Source organism: Paralichthys olivaceus, chromosome 4 (assembly GCF_024713975.1).
Source record: "Paralichthys olivaceus isolate ysfri-2021 chromosome 4, ASM2471397v2, whole genome shotgun sequence".
Lineage (NCBI taxonomy): Eukaryota > Metazoa > Chordata > Actinopteri > Pleuronectiformes > Paralichthyidae > Paralichthys > Paralichthys olivaceus.
Genome location: NC_091096.1, coordinates 1,340,195 through 1,364,411, shown reverse-complemented (window position 1 = coordinate 1,364,411; position 24,217 = coordinate 1,340,195). Strand labels below are relative to the sequence as shown.

Genomic DNA, 24,217 nt, shown 5'->3' with positions numbered 1-24,217 from the left:
GAGATTTTAGTACTTTATTGTTAATGAGTTAAGACCCATATCTTTATTAATGACCACTTGGGACATTTTGCCGTTCACAATGACACAGATGCACCCTCTCACAGTTCGGGCACGTTGAAATATCAAGACAGAAATGAGCTCGACAGTTTCAAAAAAGCATAAACACAACCACAGCTTTTAGAGTCGATACTTTCTGCACAATATCAAAACCAAAGGTCTTTTTAAGAACATGAACACTCAGTGACCAGAAAATATTGAGCCTGTGCTTCTGCATAAAAAAAAAAACTCTAATTGCTTTTCTAAATTTGTGAACAGATGAATATTTGAAGAGGTGTGAGGAGAGCGTTGGGAAGCAGCTGGTAGATGAATGTGCCAGAACATGACTTTAACGCCCAGAGGTGCCACAGTTCAATTTAACATTGGTTAATAGTGAGACATCATGAATAAATGTTTCAAACACTGGGATTTGCTCCAGACTCTTCTCGAGCCTCAAAGGACGAGCGGTTTAGTTAATGAATGAAAGTTCCACAAAGAACGAATGCCTCTATTTGAATCTGGTGTCAAGACCCCACAGAGCGGGAACATAGAAACACACATAATACTCAAATACATTTGTACAGACAAAGCTTTCAGCTTAAGCACATTTGACACCCAGGCATGATTTTACCTCACAACGAATCCTGCCACAATTCAGATCACGGTACCAACCGCTTCAGCCGTGGACGATCAAATCCCCCAGTTTTAAAAGCCAGGAACTTTGTTTCCGCTGCCACAATGAGACGAAGGTCTCGGAGGGTTAGAGTCTGGCTCTTTTATTCTGGTCACTGAATGTACAGTGTTCAGAGCAACTAGACAGAAGGCAAGCATTTTTCAGTTAGACAGAGAATAAAGCAGTTAATAAGTCAAAGAACATAAACATGGTTTCAGAGATAACATATTCCCCACTTACAACACAGGCTTTGTAGCGTCAAGGACCAAAATCATTTTCTTTTAGTTGCATTGCTGAGATTTATCGGATATATAAGATTTTCTAACTTTGCATTCATACTTTGTTTTGTGACTGACTCTGGTTTTGAAATGCGCTGTAGAAATAAAGTTGGTCACTTATGTGTTTCTACCTTCACTCATTTATTTTATTTCCGTATTTCTACATTTCTGTACTTCTATGTTTACTCACTTCTGTATTTCTACATTTATTCATGTCTGTGTCCACATGTCAGTTACGTATGCTGAAGGACATTTCAATGACGAATATCTATCTTTATAGAGTTGGTCATCCTCAAAGCAGCAACCAGCTATTTACATATTCTCCATTTCCAGGGTTGTCTTCCTACTTAGTCGACAGAGGATTTGGCTTGAATGAGATTCCTCCGGGCACATTATGTTTTATTCTGCCTCCACATAACGCAGGTGAATCATTCACCGACATTTATATGGACTGTGATTATCAGAGCGGTGACTTTATTCTGAATAAAAAACATTCATATGACGCTGTTGTTGAATTGTTCCATTAACAATGATTTAATAAGTATTATTACTGTGATCTAAAAGGTGCTTGTTTGTGGCTGGTTTCCTATTTTAATTTGAAATTGGTTCATTGAGCTGTTCGACCGTTTGCAGGAGACATCAAGCTGAAAAGGCCAGCGCTAACTTATCATTATCTTGCTATCTAAATGGCGACACCAGCATAAATAAAAGTACTAACACACTTAAAAAATGATGTTGCGGTATTAAATCTAATGAAATGCTCTCAAACAAAACGAGCCCATTGGAGGAAAATATCTCCGCTCTCTGTCGCCACCCTGTCAGTTTTTATTTCATTTGTATTTCATACATGTGAATAACAACACCTCTGTGTGTGTGTTGCTGACGTCGCGGTTACTTCCACATGTTTTCTGCTCGTTGTGATCAAATCTTTTTACGGTGTTTTTTTTATTTCTATGTCAGTAAACACAGCAAGGCCACGTTCTGAATGTGTAGAAAAAAACAGACTGTAAATCAAGATGGACGACGTGACAGCCCCTCACAAGTGAAGCCAAAGCATCTCAATGACCCCGCTGGAGGTAATGATCCCTCCTCCTCCATGTTAGTGGATGGGACATGGGCCAAACTAAGACGTCAAAGCAGATGTATGTTAATTGTCCCGGTAAGTAAAAGTGAAATATCGTGAGACATGATTGTTAGGCACATGTATCAGCGGGATCACGGTATCGTGACCGATCACTTCTGCATCATCATTGGCCCAAGGTGGCAGCGTCTGCATCCAGGAGGAAGTGGCGACGCGTCGTCCATCTTTTATTTACAGTCTATGAGATAAACGCAGCCCTCTTGTTTATTTAATTAGTTCATGCAGACGGCTTCAACGAAACCAAAACACCGGGGTAACAAATTGTTCTACTGGTAGATTTACATTATTAAATCATGTTTGTATTGCAACAGGTTTTTTTTTACCTTAAAATGTATTGATGTTAGTATATTTATATATTTTATGGACGGCCTGGTTGAATTCCAGTGTCTCACCCTTAACTATTTTAAAACGCTCCTCCCCCGCTCCGTGCACGGTTTAAACACGGAGCTTCTTTCTCCAGTGAGGCCTGACGTGTTATGCAGTTAGATTTACACGTGTATAATATCAATAAAGTCAGAATCTTGTGTTGCCTCTATCATGTGAGTATAATATTATAACCCATGTACCAATTATTTCCATCAGGCCAAATTTGTTTTTTTCCAAAGCGAATCAGAGCTTTGGCTGAAAAGCTTTTTTTTTTTAATTGATTTAATAGATGGGAGTTTGCTTTTTCCCCCAGAGGCTTAGCTTTCAACATTTTAAAATCTAATTAAACTCTCATTCCCTTTTTGTACGAATTAATTACGAGATAATGTGCACAGGAAAGTCATTATACCAGTAATGCCACAAAGCAGTAGCGTCAACAAGCCTTTTGTTGATGCTCAGAACCTTTTCCATGAATCTTGCAGTTGTGTTTTGTGCAGAGACAGTCACAGAGGTAATAGATTTAATGTGATGAATAGCCCTTCACAATTAAATAGGACACTATTAACTTCATTATTTTCTATAAAAAAACTAATCGTAATCTGTGTCCCCAGTAATAAATCTTTAAACTTGTTATTTAAGAACAGCAAATGCAGACATGCTAGTACACAAGCTATTCACATGCAGACTATACCGAGGTACCGAAGAGTCTCGAGATCCTGAAAATAAAGTTCACAGTACATCATTCATACTTCAACACAAATAAAATAAGAATGAAGCAAAAAGTGTTTTTTCACCACAGGCACCAAAAAGTACAAATTCATTACATTCAATACTGAAGAGTCACACCTAACATCTTGTTTGTGCTAAATGTCTAAATGTTGTAGTCGTGAACGTCACAAGCAATTCTACAAATGTCATCAAGAGTCCGTTGAGGGAATTCAGGGAATGAAGATTTTCAAATAAACAGAAACGGAAAAACGTTTGTCATGAAACTGAACCTTTTCTTTTTTTTCATTCCCTTTGCTTTCGTTGGCCGTGTGATAGGAAATACTGAAGTTAGACGTAGAGCTCGGTCCTGAACTTCTAAACTGTACGAGTCTCTACACGTCTTTAGCATTAGAGCGACGCGATGCAACCTTTTGACTTTTGTTGTTTACCAACTTTACATCTTCATTACGGCGCCGCTCAACACGCCAACACGCTCGCTGTGAATTTTCCAAACAGTTTCCTACTGTATTCTCAAAGGGGCTCACTCTTGACATCGACGCGTCTACATAAAAAACCACGTCATCGCTTGAACACCGCGCCCAACAGAATTAATCACCACATGCTGCAGGGGGCGCTGTTGATCCATAACAGTTGCATCGTGTTGCTTTTAGACTAAAAGACTGAACATGGAAACGTTTGCCCAAATATGGTATCAGGGGTGAATTCAATTTGAAAACACAATTCTGTGGTTCGTTCTGAAATAATATTGGAAAATGTGCTCGGGTATCTGGTCGCTGGTCTCGCTCGGGAGTCGGTAAAATAACCGGATATTTTTACGCTTCACTTGAAATGTCAGTAAATTTCACCAAACGGTAGAATTATCCATCTAATCCTGTTTGTTTGCAGGTTCATACAGAAACTACAGATTTCCATAATTCATGAATCCTGATGAAAACTATGTGTTTATTGGCGTGATCTTTATAATTGTGTGCAATTTAGTGCCGATCCAAACGAAAGCCTGAATCTAGCGGATTTAATTGTGGTTTTGTCAGGAGACTGTTTCTGCGTTTATTAGATTTAATATTCAGAAGAGATTCAGATTACGGTGAAATGCCATCAAACCCCGGCGATGAGCCACGGGCCACGGCTTTGGAGCCTGACGCAAGAACTCTCACAGATGCACCCAGTATGTTCGGTAGCAGGAAGGGGAATTAAATCCAATTATAACTGGAAATGTTAACAAGGTCTCCAGATGGTCAGTCAACCGGAAATTCCCAGGATGGTTAATTCTGCCGGAATAATAGACAACACCCAGCCCGAGTGAGTAGCAGTGTTCAGAGGACACGAACTCTACAAAAAGGGATCAAATCTGAGTCGCGTGTTAACACGTCATGTAGAATATAGAACTCAGAATGACGTGAACCCTCTCCTCCGCAGAGGTCAAGGCTTTATTGGTGGATGCAGAAACGTTGCATAGCAGAATGAGTTTTGAGCACAAACACCAAGGGTGTGAGGAAAGTGCGGTGGAAACTCCGAGCATCTTGGAGGTCCGCAGACAGAAACGTGTTTGTCCACGCGGTGTTTTTAAACTCAAACTATTGAGACTAACTATGTCCAAGTGTTGTTTCGTGACTCGTCTGACAGAACTTGACCTCAGCGAGATTGAAACGCCCGCGGCTCTGCAGCAGTCAGCAGAACGGACGTGGCCATTTGGAAAAGTGGGAAATCGTTTTTTATACAATGACAAATACGAAGTCCATTTGATTTGAAAAACCGTGGTGTAGGTGTCCACTGACCTGGACGATTGAGACACTTTGGAGACAACCTGTCAAGAACAGATGTACCTGCTTTGATTTGATCGAAACAAAGGACGTGTCGACGGACATTATTTTATTTGAATGGAGAAATATTTACTGCATTTAGTTTCCAGAACGCCCCCTTCTGAATTGAGTGGAACGTCGTTTGGCACAGTGTCGGTAGTTTGTGCTTTGAAATAAATAATCCTTTGTGTCTCAGTGGATGTTTCTCATTTAAAGTTGACCTGTGTGAATACACGAGTCAATTCATGAATTGAGATTCATTTGCAAGTACAGCACAAATATGGCAGCAGCCTTTCTTACTAACCCTCACTTACGACTCTCGAAACAGGCACTCGCTCGTGATGCGTGACGAATTATTTAGTTCTCCCGCAGTTCGGCAAAGAAAATCTGACTCAAATCTGTTTGTGTTATGTAAATGTTTTATATTCTTGCATCCCCAAGGCTATTTCCTCTCACTGAAGTCGTCACCCTTTAGCTCCTTGTCACTTTGAATGTGTTTGTCTGAATACGACCTCATTCTGTGCGACTGATACCGTTTCCTGCTGCTGCTGCTTTTACACATGTAAGGCCTCTTCCCTGCGACGCAGTAGAGATCGATCGGGACTTAAATATAAATAAAAATCTAGCACAGGCAGATTTAAGGACCTCCAAAAATCCAGAGTGTTCCTTGTGTTGCACCACCTCAAGCTGTCAGTTTACCCACGTGTGGTTGAAAAGTTTTGCCGATAATGTTCCTCATCTTTTCTACACGTTTCCTAAAATGTGCACCTTTAATGAAAAAAAAAAAAAGGTAAAATGTGAGACACCACCGACAGTAGAGACTTCAAATATATAAAACCCTTTTGAACAGAAGGCAGAATTGATCAGATAGTTACACAGACAGAAATATTCACATTATCACTTTGCACTAAGCTTCAGACTCAGTAGTTGATATTTACAGCAGACGATACGAGGCCGACACAGACACTGTGTGTTTCCCTTTTACAGCAGAGGTCGACTGCACAAGACTGTTCATAGAGAGAAACACAAAATAACAGTGACACAGTTCATCTGAGATGTACATGGCACATTCGTAGCAGGAGATTCATGAATGAACAAAGTTTAATCCTGCATCATTACACCTCTTCATTTACGTGTTTACGTTGCAGATTTCAGAATAAAAGCCTGGATTAAAAAAAAAAAGAGAGTTTTTTTTTTAATATAAATGATTAACATACAATCACTGTTTCCTCTCCATGCCTCTAACACCAGATCAAAAAGTATAAAACACATTGAGTGTGAACCTCATCTGGTTTCTGAGCTGATATTTATAATGTACGTGTTTTATTATTAAATAATACTGCAGTTTGAAAGTCAAGCGTTTTAACTAACGGAGACAAACGAATCGTCTCAGGTTACTAAGCAACAGTTTTATAATTAAAATCTAAAATGTTATCAAATTTAAAATCTGGATCTAGTGAAATTAAATCTTTATCACTGTGGAGTCAAGACTCGATTGGTTCGGCGTCCGGCGATTGGTTTTGTTTTATGAAATAAAGTTTCAGCTGTAGATCTAAAAGCCATTGTTCCGAACGGCCTCGATAAAAGTTACCTGAAGGTTTGTTCACGTCAGTGTCTTGCTGTGATTTGATGTTTGAGCCCTTTTGAATTTTAGCCTTGTTTAAAAATATAATCTTCTTTTTTTTTTTTTTGTTCCATCAATTGTGCGGATCGACAAGGACATTATACGATAGATTACATCAGATGAGTTTCTTTACTTTTGAAATCTGCTCTGCAAACGTCACAGTACAAACATATGTTTGATGCATCTTTATACATTTATACAAACAGTTTTTTAGAAGGTTTTTCATAGAGACAGTAAAGACGGTAGCTTATCAATGCAGTTTCCACCAAACCCTAATTAATGTATTTTGTATAGCTGTGAAAGTTGTGCACATTTTGTGCCTTAAATAAACTAATAGAGTGTTTCCTTACAGATATTTAGTTTGGTATGTATTTCAGGGACAAACACTGAAGTCACCCTGCTGGGTTGAATGTTTAAGTGGTGCACAACGTGTTTTTTCTTTGCCTGCTCTTCTTGACAGTATTAGTACAGCCTTGCACAAGTTACATGTAAACGCGTGTTTCTAAAACCTGTGGAGACGTGCGGTCGACTTCCACTTCAGGGGGCTTGAGTTTGAATAATGGGACGTTTTCTCTGAATGTAAAAACCTTTGCTCCTCACCTTCACGACTGTCTGTATGTGTGTGTCTGCTCAAATAGACACTGCAGTCACACCGCCACTACTGCAAGACGCCTTTTCCAGGTCCTCCATGACCAAGTCCTGCTCATTGATGTGGTTGAGTCGCCTGGAGGTGCTTTTATCCAGGCTGTTGAGAGAAATAGGCTCCAGAGCGGTTTGTGCGTTATTGGCTGGTAGCACAGAGTTTCCCTGCAGCCTGTGCGAGTAGGTCTTCCTCAGCTGTCCGTCCGCCGTGCACAGGCTGAACTTGAACACGGCTTGAAATCCGCTGCGGAAATTCTCATTGAAGAACCCGTAGATGATTGGATTGACGCTGCTGTTGAAGAAGGCCAGCCAGTGGGCAAAGGGGTAAACGTAAATGTTGATGATTCGGTACTGTTGCTCGGTCAGGCTGGCGTAGTCGCTCAGCATCATGAGAGTCCACAGAGGCAGCCAGGAGAGGATGAAGAGCAGAGCAACTATTAAGAGCATTTTAATCACCCGTTGCTTCTTCTTGGACACAGTGTGGCGGTTGTTGTGACCGGGCTTCCCCTCCGAGGGCACCGATGTTTTGAAAAGCGTGATGCCGATCCGGGCGTACATGATCACGATGAGAGAAAGAGGAGCAAGGTAGATGTTCGCAAACAGGACGGTGGTGTAAATCTTCCTCATCTCCTGGTTGGGCCAGTTCTCTCTGCACCAATAGAACGGACTTGTCTTGTTGTTGTAGCCCAGCAACACCCGGATGGTTTGCTCCTTGGTCACTTGTAGCATCACCCCAGAGGGACACATGATTGATATGGCCAGAACCCAGATAATGACTATTATCAAGGTGGCTGTGGATATGGTCAGCTTTTGCTTGAACGGGTAGACAATGCATCTGAATCTGTAAGAAGGATTTAAAAAAGACTGAATGAGAGATATGAATGAAGCATGATCACCTAAAAATATCCTTTTCACTGTAAATTGAGCTGCTTGTAAAGAACATATCATTTAAATGGAACATTATATAATTGGGGTCAATGCAATTTCTAAAAGGCCAAATCCATATAGAAACATTGATTTGCATGTCAGGATTTCTGAACATGCCGCTTTCCCCACTGAGCAACATGTACAATAGAGCCAATCAATCAACCAACTGAACTACATTCATTGTGTCAGGGACCACGGGCGGTACGTTATACAAGATTGAATGTTCAAACCAAACTGTGCTCGGCTGACTTTATTTTCTTGATTCAAGTTCTATATATTTGATTGTGTTTGTGTCTATTTTTTATTATAGATATTTATATTTAAAGGCCTTAATGACATTTCTTTGTCACAAAGGTTTGATACCAACGTCCTCAGAATAATGACCAACTAAAATATACAGGTGCTATATATGAAATACTTTCTAACGTCAGTATCAGCCCCAAAGAAATCAATATTGGTTTTTCTCTGTTTCCCAACATAAACAGATGAGACTGAATGCAAACGGATGAATTGGGCTTGTTGTTCTGTTTAGTGTAAAGGGAACTGTATGTTAGAAGAGAGTAAGAGTGGCAGATATTTAAAAAAATTAAAATAAAACATTGAAGGAAATCCAGTGGATCTACCTCAAAGATTCAAACAACTCCAGAGCTCCTTTTTTAGTGACGTGATTTAAATGAGCAGAAACACTGTGCAGGGGATCGATTCAAGTTCTCACTTAGTTTCACCACATTTACTCCTGAATCACTAGTTTTGTTTTTTAAAAAGTCCCCCCCCCCCACGCTGCAGTGTTTGAGTGGATCTAATGGATGATGGTGTGATAGCTTAACGCTCACACAGGGAAACTTTCATCAGGATTGCAGCGTGGAGAGCTTTCCATCTTCTCTTCCCTTCCGAACTGATTCTTATCAAGGGGCTGGAAGATAAGGTGAATCTGACTTTTGGATGTCGAAGCATTTCAAACTCCATCTGTCCTTTCCGGAGTCACGGACACCCTCCAGTGATTTTCAAACAGTGACGTCGCAGATAAAATATCAGCTCTGTCAGTTTTACAGCTTGTGGAGCTGCTGCCACCCTCCTGTCCTCCGCAACGTCCTCCGCAGGCCTCCTTCAGTGAGGGTAGGCTGAATAACAAACTCCTCTCTGTGTAATTAAACACAACAGCATCGGACAACAGTCATCTCACAAGTGATCACACCCCAGAAACTGAACATTATAGCCGTCAGTAAGGGAGGATTCACTTCAGGGCTGTTGTATTAGACTGTCTCCATTTGTTTTCTTTGCCTTTTTTGAAACCAGAAAATAACTATATTTGAAGGAGCAGAGGGGTGGAGCCTTCATCTGTGATCTGCACCCATTGGACGGCATGTAGCTGTCAAGAGCACTTAGCAAAGAAACTGAACCTGTTGCCTGTTGAATGAGATATCATTTTGTCACATGAATTCATAGAAAGTTCTTTCTTGATTTATCTGTGTTTGCAGCTGCAGTTCAAGGATAAACGATGCTCGGAGAAAGACACGCACAGACACATTCAATGCGGCAGTAATGGTAAAATACAGCCACTGTACCTGTCGACAGCGATAGCGACCAGAGTGAAGACAGATGCTGACACAGAGATCCCTTGAACCATGCCACTCATTTTGCAGACCAGGCTTCCGAAGGGCCATCCTGTTCGACAGGAGAGATGCATTCGGCCGATTTACAAAAGGAGACAGCAAGTTCAGACAGACAGCGTGATAAACGTACAGCATGAATAAGTTGATTTGATATCTCTGCATGCATGGAAGGAGGCACGCCCACCAATAAATCGGAGCAGCGGAGCAGCTAAAGGGATTTGCAATAGTGTCATATCCGAGTGTCTTAAAGGGAATAATTCCTTCTTTAGCGGTGCTTAATCAGGGCTGCAGGGTGCCAGCAGCAGTGTGGAGAGTGTAGGTGTCATAATGTGGCTCGCTAAAATAATCACTGACTGCAGGCTGTCCTTGGTATAAACCCCCCCCCCCCCCGCTTCCACAGTCTGTACTTGTGCTTGATTGTCATTGCGTCTAAAGTAAAGGTTGACTGAGAAGAAAAAGGTTTCTGGAGTTTCTAGCTGGGACTTTTTAATTGACTCTTGAGTACATACAGTATTTTTACTTTAGGTAAGAGTTTGCATGTGAACAAATGCTTTTTAAAGTGCGTAAAAGTAACTGGTGTTAATAAGTTAAACGTCTGGGACCCCCCCCCCCCACCAGAACTGCAGAGGTGAAACATCGTCAGGTTCTTTCTGCCGGATTCTTTTTCGTCATCGAAGTTTTATTAACGTTACAGATCCATTCATCCATTCTCTACACCGTTCATCCTGTTAACCGATCCCAGCTGACATTGGGCGAGAGGCGGAGTTTAACCCAGCAGGGCCGACGTAACGGTGACAACCAGTCAAACATTAAAATGTTCCTGTGACCAGAAGCAACGCAAGAAGAAAGATGTTTACCTCGAACAAAGTACTAGTACACTTGTGATTTGGCCTCACTAATGCTGAAAGATAGAAATGGTGATCTTGTTTTTTTCACTCCGTAGTTTAAATGTATGCAGAGGTACTGTATGTGTAATAATCTGTTTTTAGGTTGTTGTAAATTATTTGGTGGTGCTCTCTATAAGAGACAAAACCTCTGAGACTCTTTCTCTACCTGCAGCTAACACGGCTCACTGGCTTCTCTGGTGTCTGGAAAAAGACGAACTGAATATTTTTTAAACGCTACAAACCTCACAAGACATTTGAAGGTTCGTCTTTTTAATGAAAATGTGGAGGTTTCAAGGCTGGCTAATGCCAAAGCACAGAGCGCGGCTCAATCACTACTCAGCCGTCAAGAGACACTCCAATGAAGACAATCTTGCAGCAAGATGCCCAAAGAAATACCTGCGGAAGTATTAGAATTCATACTCGAGGAACACCGGCTGCTGCTTGTTGTGGCAGACAAAGGGTTGATCAAGAGCACGAGCACTTTAGATCCAAAGCACTTCACCAGCCAGTTCACGCATGTCGACAACATCAGAGCTTTAACTCGTGGTCTTTAGAAAACAGAGACTGACCGCGTCGATGATGTCAGATTCTAGGAAACATTATTTATCGGACGTGGTCAAGATTGACATTCAAACTGAGCACTAATCTGAGAAAGCAGGTTGATGAATGTTGAAAATATTTGAATCTGCATGTACACAGTCCTCCTGGTGGTCGCAGCTCATATTCCCGATTCGCCCATTTGCTGGTTTGAACCTATACCTTCCCAATTCATCCATGGAGTTATTTTGTTTCTGATTTTTTTTCAATCCAATTAAAAGTTTTTACCTGAGGAAGATTGTTTTTTAATCTTGTGCGCAAAAGATATTTATCTAGAGCGAACAAGATAATTTGAAGACAACACTAAGTTGCATCGAGAGTTTATTTCATTAAGTTATGAAACATGGTCCTTCTGTCGGCTGAGCCTGTTGAAATGATCCCTGACAATCATGTGACTCTGTGCAAGAGCAACAACAATTTAATTCCGTGACTCTGCTAAAATAAAACTTGATCTTCTGATCTTGGATCTGTTGAGTGAAATGATATGATGAATTAATATGCCTCCACTTTGAAAAATATCTTCATTATGGGCAGACAACACTAATTTCTCTAATTGTAATGATTTAGTGTGCAGGGTGATCTGCTGCCCCTGTTACCTACAATATCCCGATGATAAACCTTTGAATAGATGCAGACAAGATTGTTTGATGACACTTTCATCTCCTTGTGATGCATCGGATTCACAAATTACCAGCGCCCTGTAATCACCGACGCTGACGAAAAGCTCCATCTTCTAAAGCATTGTTGACTGAAGTGCTGTAAACATCATAATGGTGCATTAGATGAAAGCTTTCTCTCAGATTTCCAATATTCCCGTTTTAACGGAGCAGGCAGACGAGAGGCTCGTATCACTGCAGCCACAAAGTCACAGTGAGAGAGCTGCATGTGGATTTCTCAGAATTGGTGGAGAGCTGTCCGTCATTAACAGAGCTGTGTTGACCCTCGGAGTGAGTCAGGCCAACTCCGTCCATCACACTGGACAATAAGAAGGTTTAAGGGTCCTTGGTAGAGTGCATACCTCCACCAAGGCCCCTTAAACCTCTCCTACACCAGAATTAGAAAGGGCATGCGACACACATCGACTTGTTTTCCCGTCATCACAAACACACTGGAATCTGAGCGGCTGTCTCACCTCGCTGTCTCGCTAGTGTAGCATTTTGTACCAGGTGAATAAAAACAATTAAAAAAAAAACAATAAGCGCGCAAACAATCGTGACTTTTAACACTTTAAAGTTAAATGTGCGTCTTAACTTTGGGAAACGTGTTGCGCTCTCAGCCAGGTGTCGTGTCCATTAGTGCCGATCGGAGCAGGAGCCGATAAAAATCTACTGCGTTGGATCATTTGTACCGGGAGAGACCATCTCCCAGAGACGATGGTAACAGGATGAAGCCACGGCTGAGCACAGATTAGTGTCCACTTTGCCATCATCTCATTAATCGCTGAGTGTTTAGGCCGCGCTCAGCATCAAAGCACTGTACATGCACTTTAATGGAGGACCAGTGGTGCATTATATCCCTGATAGAAACGTCAGTGAAATCACTTTTTCTACCCGACGCTGAAGCAAAACCAGTAATGTACAAACACTTGCGTCCAATCATCAGCATCTCCAGGTCAAATGTTCCCAACGAGCGCCACTGACGAGCGCCGCATGAGGCTGATTCACAGACGAGCCTGCCCATGTTTGTGGATGACGAGGCGGTTTGGCGTTACAGCTGAGTGAGTTCAATTTTCATTCGATGTGACACCGGCAGGTCTTTTTCTCCTGCTGCATTTCCAGTCTTTCGTGTGCCTCTTTGTGAGCTGCAGCCTCTCGACCGTTAGTCCCTGTAGTCTCTCGTACTCTGATTTGATTTGACAAGTGCTGCCATAAATACAATAACCTGACTTATGTGTTCATAGGTGTATATTTACCTGGGACTGGTATAATCAGGTTTCCACAGTAGCCCAGAAGGGACAAACTAAACACTGGCTCGTTTGTTTTACTGTTGGAGCCATTGGTTTCCTCACTCGGAGGGAGGTGCGTGCTACATGCATAATGCATACGTGATTCACATCCAAACCAGTTGTGAGGCCGGAAAAAACTTTTCCTACTTTCTTCCACTTCTGCAAAATGAATGTGACGTGATTCGATGTAATTTGCCGCATGACAAGAATTGCTGACGCTTTTGTCCACAGCAACTTAAAATAAGAGCATGAAACAGAGAGTCCGATTTCATTAAATCTGGAAGAACATCCGACTCGAATAACAAACTAAAAGCATGTTCTGTGTTGCAGAAGTGAGATGCTGTAAACTGGATTACATGGCATCATTATTATTAAAGTATAGAAATACTTTAATGCTGGTTTGAATATCTCACCTTTTAATTTTAATCTTTAAAAAGAAACACATTTGTGGGTTGAATGCTTCAATGCTTACGTAGAGTCAACTGTTGAGGACGTCTCTACGTAGATATGAAATATATATATATATGTACTCCCTACGGGAAATTAGCATTTGAGCATTTCCGTTAATTTGTTTTAAATACATTCTCCATTGACCTGCAACAGGGAAACACAAACATTTCAAATGAAACTTTAATTTAAAGGATTTCTGTTGGTTTTAATGTTGAGCTCTGTTTGTTACTGTAGAATGAAAAACTTTCTAATTAGCTTATCTGTTGAACTTTGTAAATAAAACAAACAGCGTGATACCGGCTACCAGCACGCAGCTTCCACGCTTAGAATCCTATTTAACATCTCTCACTGGATCAAGCCTAATGAAAAACGTCAACTTCTGTCTGATGAACCCTTTAAACCCGAGGAGAAGTTTTCAGCTCCTTTCAAGATCGACGAGTTTCTGATTTCTGTTGACGGTTTTGTGAGAAGGCTCTGGCGCCGGTGGGTCCTTTTAACAAACACACACTGAGTTTGGATTTGAGTCAGGTGAATTTTATGTGAATTGACTACAGCTCAACACAATTTAGAGGAATCTGAAAATAATTTAATTCAGCAGAAAGGTCAGGACTAGGGGATGAATACTTCCTAGTACAAACTCTTCTTCCCTTGAAAACGGTTGTTATTGCTCCATTCTGTATTCAAACGGCAGAACCGAATAATTTAAAAGCAACAGAAGGAAATACCATGTATGCATTAAGCATTTTTTAATAAAACACTTTAGTTCATGTTGTGAAAATGTTTTCTTTTATACAGCGACAAATACAGTCAAGTTATCTGAAGAGATTTTTATATAGAGTAGGTCAAACTGTGCTCATCACAATATTAATAAAAACAGAGGATGCTGCACCTCGTTAAGATCTATGAGACCAATTGTGATAAATTAAATTTGATTGATTGATTGATTGATTGAAATAGACCCAAAGCTTCCACATGAGGAAGCACAGTAAGTTGTGTGGATGGAAGCTTCCCATTTAAAGTATTTAACTCTGAATAATATTATTACTGCAGGGATTTAAAATGCAGCTGGATTTCCTCAGGCCCCGTTTGCCCGATAAAGACAATAATTCTTCTTATGCTGTTTTTGAGCGGATAAAATCAGCTCATGTGATGAGGCAATGGGTGGATAATTGGTGCAATCACCTATTGAGTATTAGTTCTCGATCTAAAATCATCTCTGGAGGTGAATGAGGCCATTTACAGTCTCTGCAATTCTTGTTGTTCTAGTGATGTTCTTATGACGAATTCTTTTTGTTATTACTCTCGACACAAGGTTAGATCCAAATCAAGGTCATTTCAAAAAGCCTCACAAACACATGGAATACATTTTCATTCAGGTTCGGTCGAGAGGAAATGCAGATCGTCCCGATTTCTTCTTCTTCTTTTTATAATTTCTGGTTTCAAAGCAGAAGTCATGAGTTCAGAAAGCAGCAGCGAGTGTCTGCAGCCTCAGTGAAGGATGTGAACTCTCAGCCGCTATCACTCGCCTTAAGATCCGCTCATGTGAGATTTGTGTCATCGAGAGGCGACTGTCAAGTCCAATCAGCTCAACGTGCAAAAAGCCCCGGTCTCATTCATGCATGGTGGGAAGACCATCGCCTCCCTGAAAAATCACTATTCAGCCTCTGAGCCGTCCTCACTTGTGAGACCACAGGCTTGTGCTAAGATAACAATAGGTTGTGTTGTTCACAGAGTTCAGTTCACACAGGATGGACTGAGTATGAACCGAAGAACAAGGGGCGCCCCTGTGTACATATGAGTGACCAGGGATCAAGGTTGATGTTCATGAGGTACCAGTTAGCCATGTTAGCAAAGTAACGCTGCAGGGTTTTGGGGAAATGCACTTGTGATTATTGGTTTCTTGCAGAGTCTGATGGGGAGATTGATATGAACGTGCTCCGCTTCAATGAGCATGAAGACTCAGAGGAAACAGCAAAATGAAAAAGTGTTTGTGACCTGACTGACACACTCTGGTTCCTCTGGATTCCTCCTTTTAAGGTTGGATTGATTTGTTGCGTTACCTCGGCGAACGATGCGTGAACAGATAGTTTAGGTAACGTGTGACTGCAGCGTGGATCCACCCCGTCAACGTTTGTCTGCACATAAAATATCACAAACGCCACGATTCGCTTGAAATGTAGATGAAAGACGTCGTTAAGATTAATTATAACATGCATGTCAAACTGCTATTTTAGGCATGTTGGGTTTCATTGGGTTGATTTGTGTCTGTAGTGAATTGAGGATGAGTTTTAAGTCACTGCTGATGATTGTTGGTTTGTTTATTTGTCAGCAACTGATTTCCACCGAACTACTTGGAATGAAGGGCCACGAATGTAACCCATTCGTTTGGTGCGGACGACTGATATCTGAACGTGTCTGCAGTTTGGTGCGGTTTGATTGAAGTAGTTGGCATTAAACAAAACTCGGGTAAACGGGTATTAGTTCATGTTTTTTTCACAGTGTTTTGAATTCAACACGTATTCAAATGTCTGATGTTCATCCTCTGAAGTCCAGCACGGTCTGAACCGAGTTTCACGGCCGTCCATGTGATATATCGAAGGTTTGTACAGTGTGCGCACAGAGTTCAGGTATTTTAGATTATGTTTGTGCTGCAGCCCAGAAAAGATAATAGATGAAACTTGACCTGACTTGACTTGAAGAAAACATGTTTTCATCACAGTTCATCCTGTGGTTGTTGAGATATTTCAGTCCGGCGTTTGAACGGACTATAAGCGACTGATTGACGTTGTTATCCCTACGACCACGCAGCCGGCTCGGCTAAATGTCCCTAATCCTGACACAAGTCACAGTCCCAGTCAGAGCACACAGTGAAGGTTTAATTGCCGGCGTGCTCACCTGTAATTATGTTGTCGAGGAGAGTTGTGGGCATGCAGAAAATCCCGACCAGGAGGTCGCTCACAGCGAGGTTCAGAATGAACAAGTTGGTGACAGTCCGCATGTTTTTGCTCCTCAGCACAATGAAGCACACAACTCCATTCCCCACCATGCACACGAGGAAGATGAGCAGGTAGGACACGATGAAGATGGCTGCTATGGACGGCTGGTGCAGGTAAAATCCAACGTAGGTGATGTTTTTCCTGTGGATGACCGACTCCACAGAGCTGTTGTAAAATGTCCAGTTGACATCGAGTTGAGTCAAGTTGGTCTCGGGTCCTTCGTTCATTTTAAACCTGAGGAATGAAAGAAGAGGAGGTGACTTCAGGGTGAATCGTCTTTCTTTCTAGTAAAGTTTCAAAGAATAGAGAAGTATTAAAGGTCTTGGATTTAAGTTTTAATACTTTCTAGTTTCTATTCAACGGCCAGACAAGGAAGCAAAATATTTCTTGAACCAAAACCTTGGCTGTGATGGCACGGAACAGAAACTCATTTTGCACGTCCACAGGGTAGAAGAGCCCAAACTGTGTGACTGGACTGATTGGTCCCATTACAGCCGTGCTGAGGAAACTGAACTCCAGGCTTGTTCTCTGTATTGTTTCTAGGTTTTCTCATCATGTTCAGCCAAAGAGAACAAACACCGAGTCTGTCAGAGGCTGCGATCATATGTTCTAGTGCATACGTGTGAATGAATGTGTCTTAGTAGTACACGTCGCCTTATTGCATGATCCCCCCCCCTGTTTGTTTGACTTCTTTAAGAGCTCATCACCACAAGGGAGCTTTTTCATGCTACACGTTGCCGAGTGACCTTTTGCTGACAGAGTCATGCAACTTCGCTAGTTAAACCTTTTTTTTTCCTGTGGCACATGCGTGATGAAGTCTTATCGTTTCCATTTATATCTCTGTTGTGCATAATTCATCATACTGACATTGGTTCACTGGCGCTCGTGTGGGAAATGAGACGGCCTCTGTACATTTTCACCTCGGCTCAGGAGGCTCTGTTATCACCACAGGATTACACAAACACAGAAAGCAGGAGTCAGAAAAGCTTCCGTTAAGTTTTGCTGCAAAAACCTATTTGACATTTTCGTTGATTTCCCCAAAAAACGATTCTTAGCTTTCCATGAAAAACCGAAATCACACGTTAGGAGACTGATATTTATGCATGTGTGAAATTCGGTGCAATCCAGATAAATTCAGCAATCGGATTCCATAAGGAGACTGTTTGTCAAAACATCCATTAACATCCCAGATCCTCTTCGTCCTCATGGGGAGAGGTGTAAAAAGCCATTAGATGGAACAAACACTATTGAACCTTTAGAGAACGTCTGTCTGTCGCTTCGCAGCTTCTGCACACGTGAGGGACAATTAACAGGGTAGAGAGGACGTCGATAATAAAGTGACATCACGGTGACCTCACTTCAGTGAAGAAAACACGAGGACAAAGGTTCAACCTTTGTGCAATAAGGGTGAAGTTCAGGTGAAACAAGTGATTGGGTGGAATAAATTGCTCTCTCCTCTTTTCAGCCGGTGCTTTTTTGTGCTTTTCTCACGATGACGACGAAGTGTCAGCGCTGCGCCGACCCTCACCTACTTCTACACAAGATGGTGATTTTCTTAAGTTCCTCAAACGCCTTTCATCAGGCGCCGGAGAAGGAGCGCTCCTCGCTGCCGACGCGCAGCTGAAGACGGAGCGAAAAACAAGCAGAGCGAGGTTTGTTTTTTTTCCACTTCAGAGAAAAGTGCAAGCAGAAAGAACAACGCTGTCGCAGTCGACAACAGATGCTGAGAAAAGATCACGGCTGAAACTGTCTCTTCTTCTGATTGATTTCACTCTGCTTCGTTATTTAGTGATGGGGGAGTTTAGACAGAAATCCTGGCTCTCTGATTCTGATGTTTGCTCAGTGAAGGCCTGAAACCAAAACTTTGTTCTGATCTTTGTCTATTAAATGTTGCTGGATGGTTGGTTTTATTGATTTGATTCATCTTCTTCTTCTTCAATCTTCACCAGCTGTAAGTCTCACTCGTGACTATCCCGTGGCGGCACGGTGGTACAGCGGTTAGCATTGATGCCTCCCAGCAAGAACATTCTTGGTTGCAAACCTGTGGTGAGAGAAGGATCCCTCTCTTATGACTCTCTGAGGTTTCTGTGGGTTAACAGCAGAGGATCTCCAACCTCGTACAGATTGTAAAACCCTATCAGGCAAACGATCATTTGTAAAATCTGATTTGATTCGAAACCCGGTTCGATCTGTGTCTTCCACCCAATGTCAGCTGGAATTGGCTCCGGCCCCTGAGGCTCTTTAAAGATAATCAGTATTGATCGATTGATGATTTATGAATTTCTTTTTCCTCTTATAAATACTCATCCTCCTGTTTGCAGACTAAAGACACAGGAACAAACCTTCGCTGTGCTTGAGTCTGTTTATTTCGCTGGGACGTTTAGCATTCATCGCCCGAGCAGTGGAAGGTTGAAGCATCGTGCAGCAAACCTCCATTAAAAACTTCATTTGAATGAGTAAAATTTCACATTGACATTTCCCATTCACATAATCATTATGAGAAAGTAGAAGACTGGGGCCAGAGCACCTGTTAGAAGTGTTTTAACTGCGGATGAGTGTTGTGATCATGAATGCTGCTGATTTTGTCTTAATCACACATGTAGCTGGGTTTAATCATGACTCGATATATCGCAGCGCTGCTTGGGGCAAAATCAAGGGCTGCTGATGTTTGCACAGTATTTACTCCACTTAACGATCCCTGCGTTACGACCGCTGCCATGAAAATGACTCCACGTCACCGACGGTGATACACTTTGAAAGTTGGTGATGTCGCTCCACAGGCGCTTTCCCCTCCGTGAATGAGCTGATGAAGAAATGTGAATAAAACATGAACGAGGAAATGTCGGTGTGTTCTGAAGGTCCGTGTGGGACCAGTTGAGGATAGTGTGTAGTAATTGAAGCTGCTAAATAGTTAATCAATCTGTCCATTATTAGATTCTTCAACCTCAGTCCCTCTCTGACTGCAGATACTAAAAAAATATAACGATGGCCTCTCCATGTGGAGAGTTTGATGCAGAGTCGGGCAAATGTCAAAAACCAGAGAGAGAGATGCAGCATCCGTCATCTCGGACAGAAAAAGTAAAACCAATGTCAACCTGAAATGTGGTTTGTGTGAGTTGTGCATTGCCCAAGGAGGTGGTGGAGCTGCAGTATTCCTTTACATCACAACTCAGACATGACCTCCTGAGAATTTAGTGGCCAAAGCTCAAAAGCAAAAAGATCCTGGTTCCGTCCCCTGATCCACACCAACATTCAATGGGTTCCTCCCCGACACGTGGCACATCCTTCTCAGAAGCTTCGTGGAAATTGGTTGAGTAGTTTTTGCAGAATCGTGCTCACAGACAAACAAATCACCTGAGGGACGGGTGAATGCACGGCGCCCCCTGTGGAGCTAATAATGAGAAAATAAACTTTCTTAAATTCCTTCAAAGTCCTCACTGCGTGAACCACGAGTCTGTTCTGCATCGGGTCAGTCGTTGAAGCCGCCTGACATATGGTGTCAGATGTCATCTGAATCTTTATGAGGTAATACTCCATCTGTCCACAGCAGATTAAACAACATCTTTTTTATTAAACTGGAAGTGGTTCGCTCTACTTGTTAGTTCAGTCAGTCTCTGGAGGATTGAGCTGCTCTCTCTACGATCATGAGCAGCTCCTGGTTTTACAGTGACAGAGAGACACAGCTCACACGCTCATGGTCTCGTTAAAGCAACGCACGGATATTCTGTTTTCTTTTGCAAAAGAAACGTTCGACACAGATAAAAATGGAAATGATGCAGTTCCATCTCAGACCATGGAGCACAATTTATCTGTGCATTGATTATATAAGTCATGAATGGGAAAGACATTAAATTGCTTCCTTCCTCCTCATTCATTTTTAATTCATAAATGCCTCCACAGTCCACAGCAGATACGACGGACGCTCCTCTCTCCCACGGCTGTAGTGAATCTTTAACCGTTGTTTAACCAGGGAGGGAAAATGATTGTGTTGCATTGTTTGCTCCCAGAAGATATCGGTCTCTGTGGGGTTTGGGTAAAATGTGCCGAACCCTGGCAGCGCCGTTAACGTCACAGTGATTCTGGAGATTCGATGGAAATCATTTGTTTCCAGTACAGGGTCCACATGTGGAGGCTCTTATTTCCTCCGTGAGAGGATTCTGCCTCACAACGATACGAGTGGACCAGATTCAATGACTGCTGATGACTCGCATTTCTATCAGAGGCTCATAAGTTCGGAGGCGAGATAGTGGAGGAGCGACATAAGCTCATTATCAGGATTACCGGCATCGTGACCTCACTAAATGTGTTTTAACTGAGAACTGCACTGATACAGATATGATGTGGATTAGGATTTGCTGCAGGATGACATGATGCATATGTCAGATTAAAGAGGTTGTTTATTTAAAAATGTTTTTATATATATAATGCTTCAGGTCACCATCCATGATAGGGCTGTGAAAAATATTACAAATATGAAATCTAATGTTGGAATGTGCAGATTGAAATGCATCTTTAGTGACTGATTCATATCCACCTGTGCTGAACAGAGACTGCAGGGAATCGCACTGATCATAACCTCATCATTTAGACCTCATTATCCAGTCATCAGTTCATTATCACCCATGAGACGAGGACAGCAGCCATGAAGAGGCTTCGTGTACGAGACCAACAGACTTGACGGCAGCACGGAGCCGAGGATCTCTGTGAGCCAAGTCTCTTCTCACGTCACGGTCTCTCCTCACATTTGCTGGTTGCACTTCGTACAGCGGAGCTCCAAGTGAACAGTGTCCAGATGATGAAACACGACCTCGTGCCTTCACTGTTCATTCAACCCATAAATCAATTACACTGTCCCTCAAGGGGGGGGCTGTACTGGCTCTCTGAGGCTGAACTAAATGCATCGGGCTGATGTTTAGCAGATCTTTCATCTGCCCCCCCCCCCCCTTTGCTTTCTTTCTTCTTAAATAAAGAGAAGGAACACCAGGAGGAACCCCCCCCCCTTTGTGTTCATATATAACTTCTGTGTTTCTTTGTGCAGTGTAGTGGTGTTGGATAAATCTGTGTGGTGTCACTGCATGTCAGAAAATAACCAGAGCCGCTGCTGAGTGTTGGAACATTCCCCGTGTTCCAGAGGAGCAGTCAGAGGGGGACTCGGGGGGGACATTTACATGACGTGGACAAAGGAAACTCATTCAGGGTGGACATGTGTTTTATTATTTTCCTGCTCATCCATCTCTGACTCTTCAGCTCCACTCGGTATCGCACTGTAGCTACGCCCCTGGTTTCTATTCAGTTGTGCTGAAGGGGGGGGGGGGGGGAACACACGCTACAGTAAACTCTCGCCCCTGGATCACAGCCAGAGGACGAAGGACACACACACACACATTCACATATTTCGTGCCAACGCTCTGCGCGCCTCGCAGTCGCTGCTCTCCACAAAGTGCGCTTCCAGTCGGAAGTGGAACCAGGGCTGAGGAGCTGCCTGCGCTCAAACGCACGCATGACTGACCACTGCTGGACAAAGATGTCCCTGTGGTCCGTGACACCGTGCGCACCGGACCTCACAGCTCCGTGTCACGACAGCCTGTTCACCCACAGAGCTCCAGACGCAACAACTTTAAAAAACTCCACCAGAAGAGGAGAAATGAATTTCACTGATGAACATCTCACATGACGCTGGAGAAAGTCACTTGTCTTACCTCGATTTATTTCAGATCAATCTGACGACGGGAAGAAGAGAAGGGTTAAATCAAAAGTCCACTTTGCCCTGAACGAGAGGAGAAAAAAAAATAACGCAGAGACGAGCATGAGGGAGACAAAGAGTGAAGAGGATGTCCCCCTGTGTCCTGGTCCTGTGTATCCGTCCGCTGCTGCTGCATGTGCCACAGGACGCGCACCGGCGGCAGCTCCGAGCGCAAGTGGAGGACTTACAGTGGGATCCGTGCGTAATTGACGCGTGACGTCGGGAGAGAAGGGGGAGGGATGAGAGCTGCGAAATGGACCAGTGATAACCCCCCCCCCCTCTCAAACCTCCCATCCCCTCACCCCACCCTCACCCCTGGATATCCTCCAGCTGCTGTTTCTGAAATGTCAAGAGTCTGCGACGGAGGAAGCTGAAGTGATGGTGAAGGTCTCACATGGAGCTCGAGGTGGTGGAACAAAGAACATGAGGGGAAAACTCTGAACACAGATAATATAACAAGAGAACACAACATTACACATGTTTACAACATAATATAAAAGAACACAACATTACACACATGTTTACAACATAATATAACAAGAGAACACAACATTACACACATGTTTACAACATAATATAAAAGAACACAACATTACACACATGTTTACAACATAATATAACAAGAGAACACAACATTACACATGTTTACAACATAATATAACAAGAGAACACAACATTACACATGTTTACAACATAATATAACAAGAGAACACAACATTAAACACGTTTACAACATAATATAACAAGAGAACACATTACACACATGTTTAAAACATAATATAACAAGAGAACACAACATTACACATGTTTACAACATAATATAACAAGAGAACACATTACACACATGTTTAAAACATAATATAACAAGAGAACACAACATTACACATGTTTACAACATAATATAACAAGAGAACACAACATTACACATGTTTACAACATAATATAACAAGAGAACACATTACACACATGTTTAAAACATAATATAACAAGAGAACACAACATTACACACGTTTACAACATAATATAACAAGAGAACACAACATTACACATGTTTACAACATAATATAACAAGAGAACACAACATTACACACGTTTACAACATAATATAACAAGAGAACACAACATTACACACATGTTTACAACATAATATAACAAGAGAACACAACATTACACATGTTTACAACATAATATAACAAGAGAACACAACATTACACATGTTTACAACATAATATAACAAGAGAACACAACATCACACATGTTTACAACATAATATAACAAGAGAACACAACATTACACATGTTTACAACATAATATAACATGAGAACACAACATTACACATGTTTACAACATAATATAACAAGAGAACACAGCATTACACACATGTTTACAACATGAACACAACATCACACATGTTTACAACATAATATAACAAGAGAACACAACATTACACATGTTTACAACATAATATAACAAGAGAACACAACATTACACATGTTTACAACATAATATAACAAGAGAACACAACATTACACATGTTTACAACATAATATAACAAGAGAACACATTACACACATGTTTAAAACATAATATAACAAGAGAACACAACATTACACATGTTTACAACATAATATAAAAGAACACAACATTACACATGTTTACAACATAATATAACAAGAGAACACATTACACACATGTTTAAAACATAATATAACAAGAGAACACAACATTACACATGTTTACAACATAATATAACAAGAGAACACATTACACA

General features: G+C 41.7%; 1 protein-coding gene across 1 annotated transcript; it reads right to left on the bottom strand.

Moving 5' to 3' along the window:
* On the bottom strand, nt 1–22,721 carry npffr2a (neuropeptide FF receptor 2a). Its single transcript, XM_069523302.1, has 5 exons — nt 22,403–22,721; nt 16,603–16,937; nt 9,781–9,880; nt 7,247–8,129; nt 1–6,029 (listed from the first exon to the last, which is right to left on the bottom strand). The coding sequence occupies exons 2-4, from the start codon at nt 16,928–16,930 to the stop codon at nt 7,277–7,279; spliced, it is 1,281 nt and encodes a 426-aa protein (XP_069379403.1). The 5' UTR covers nt 16,931–16,937; nt 22,403–22,721; the 3' UTR covers nt 1–6,029; nt 7,247–7,276.
* Between the last annotated feature and the right edge of the window lie 1,496 nt (nt 22,722–24,217).

Coding starts and splice junctions, on each gene's coding strand:
- npffr2a (XM_069523302.1), bottom strand. CDS start 16,930: ATGAACGAAGGACCCGAGACCAACTTGACTCAACTCGATGTCAACTGG. Junction 9,881..16,602: donor CCTCGACAACATAATTACAG/GTGAGCACGCCG, acceptor CCTGTCGAACAG/GATGGCCCTTCGGAAGCCTG. Junction 8,130..9,780: donor GTCGCTATCGCTGTCGACAG/GTACAGTGGCTG, acceptor TCCTTCTTACAG/ATTCAGATGCATTGTCTACC.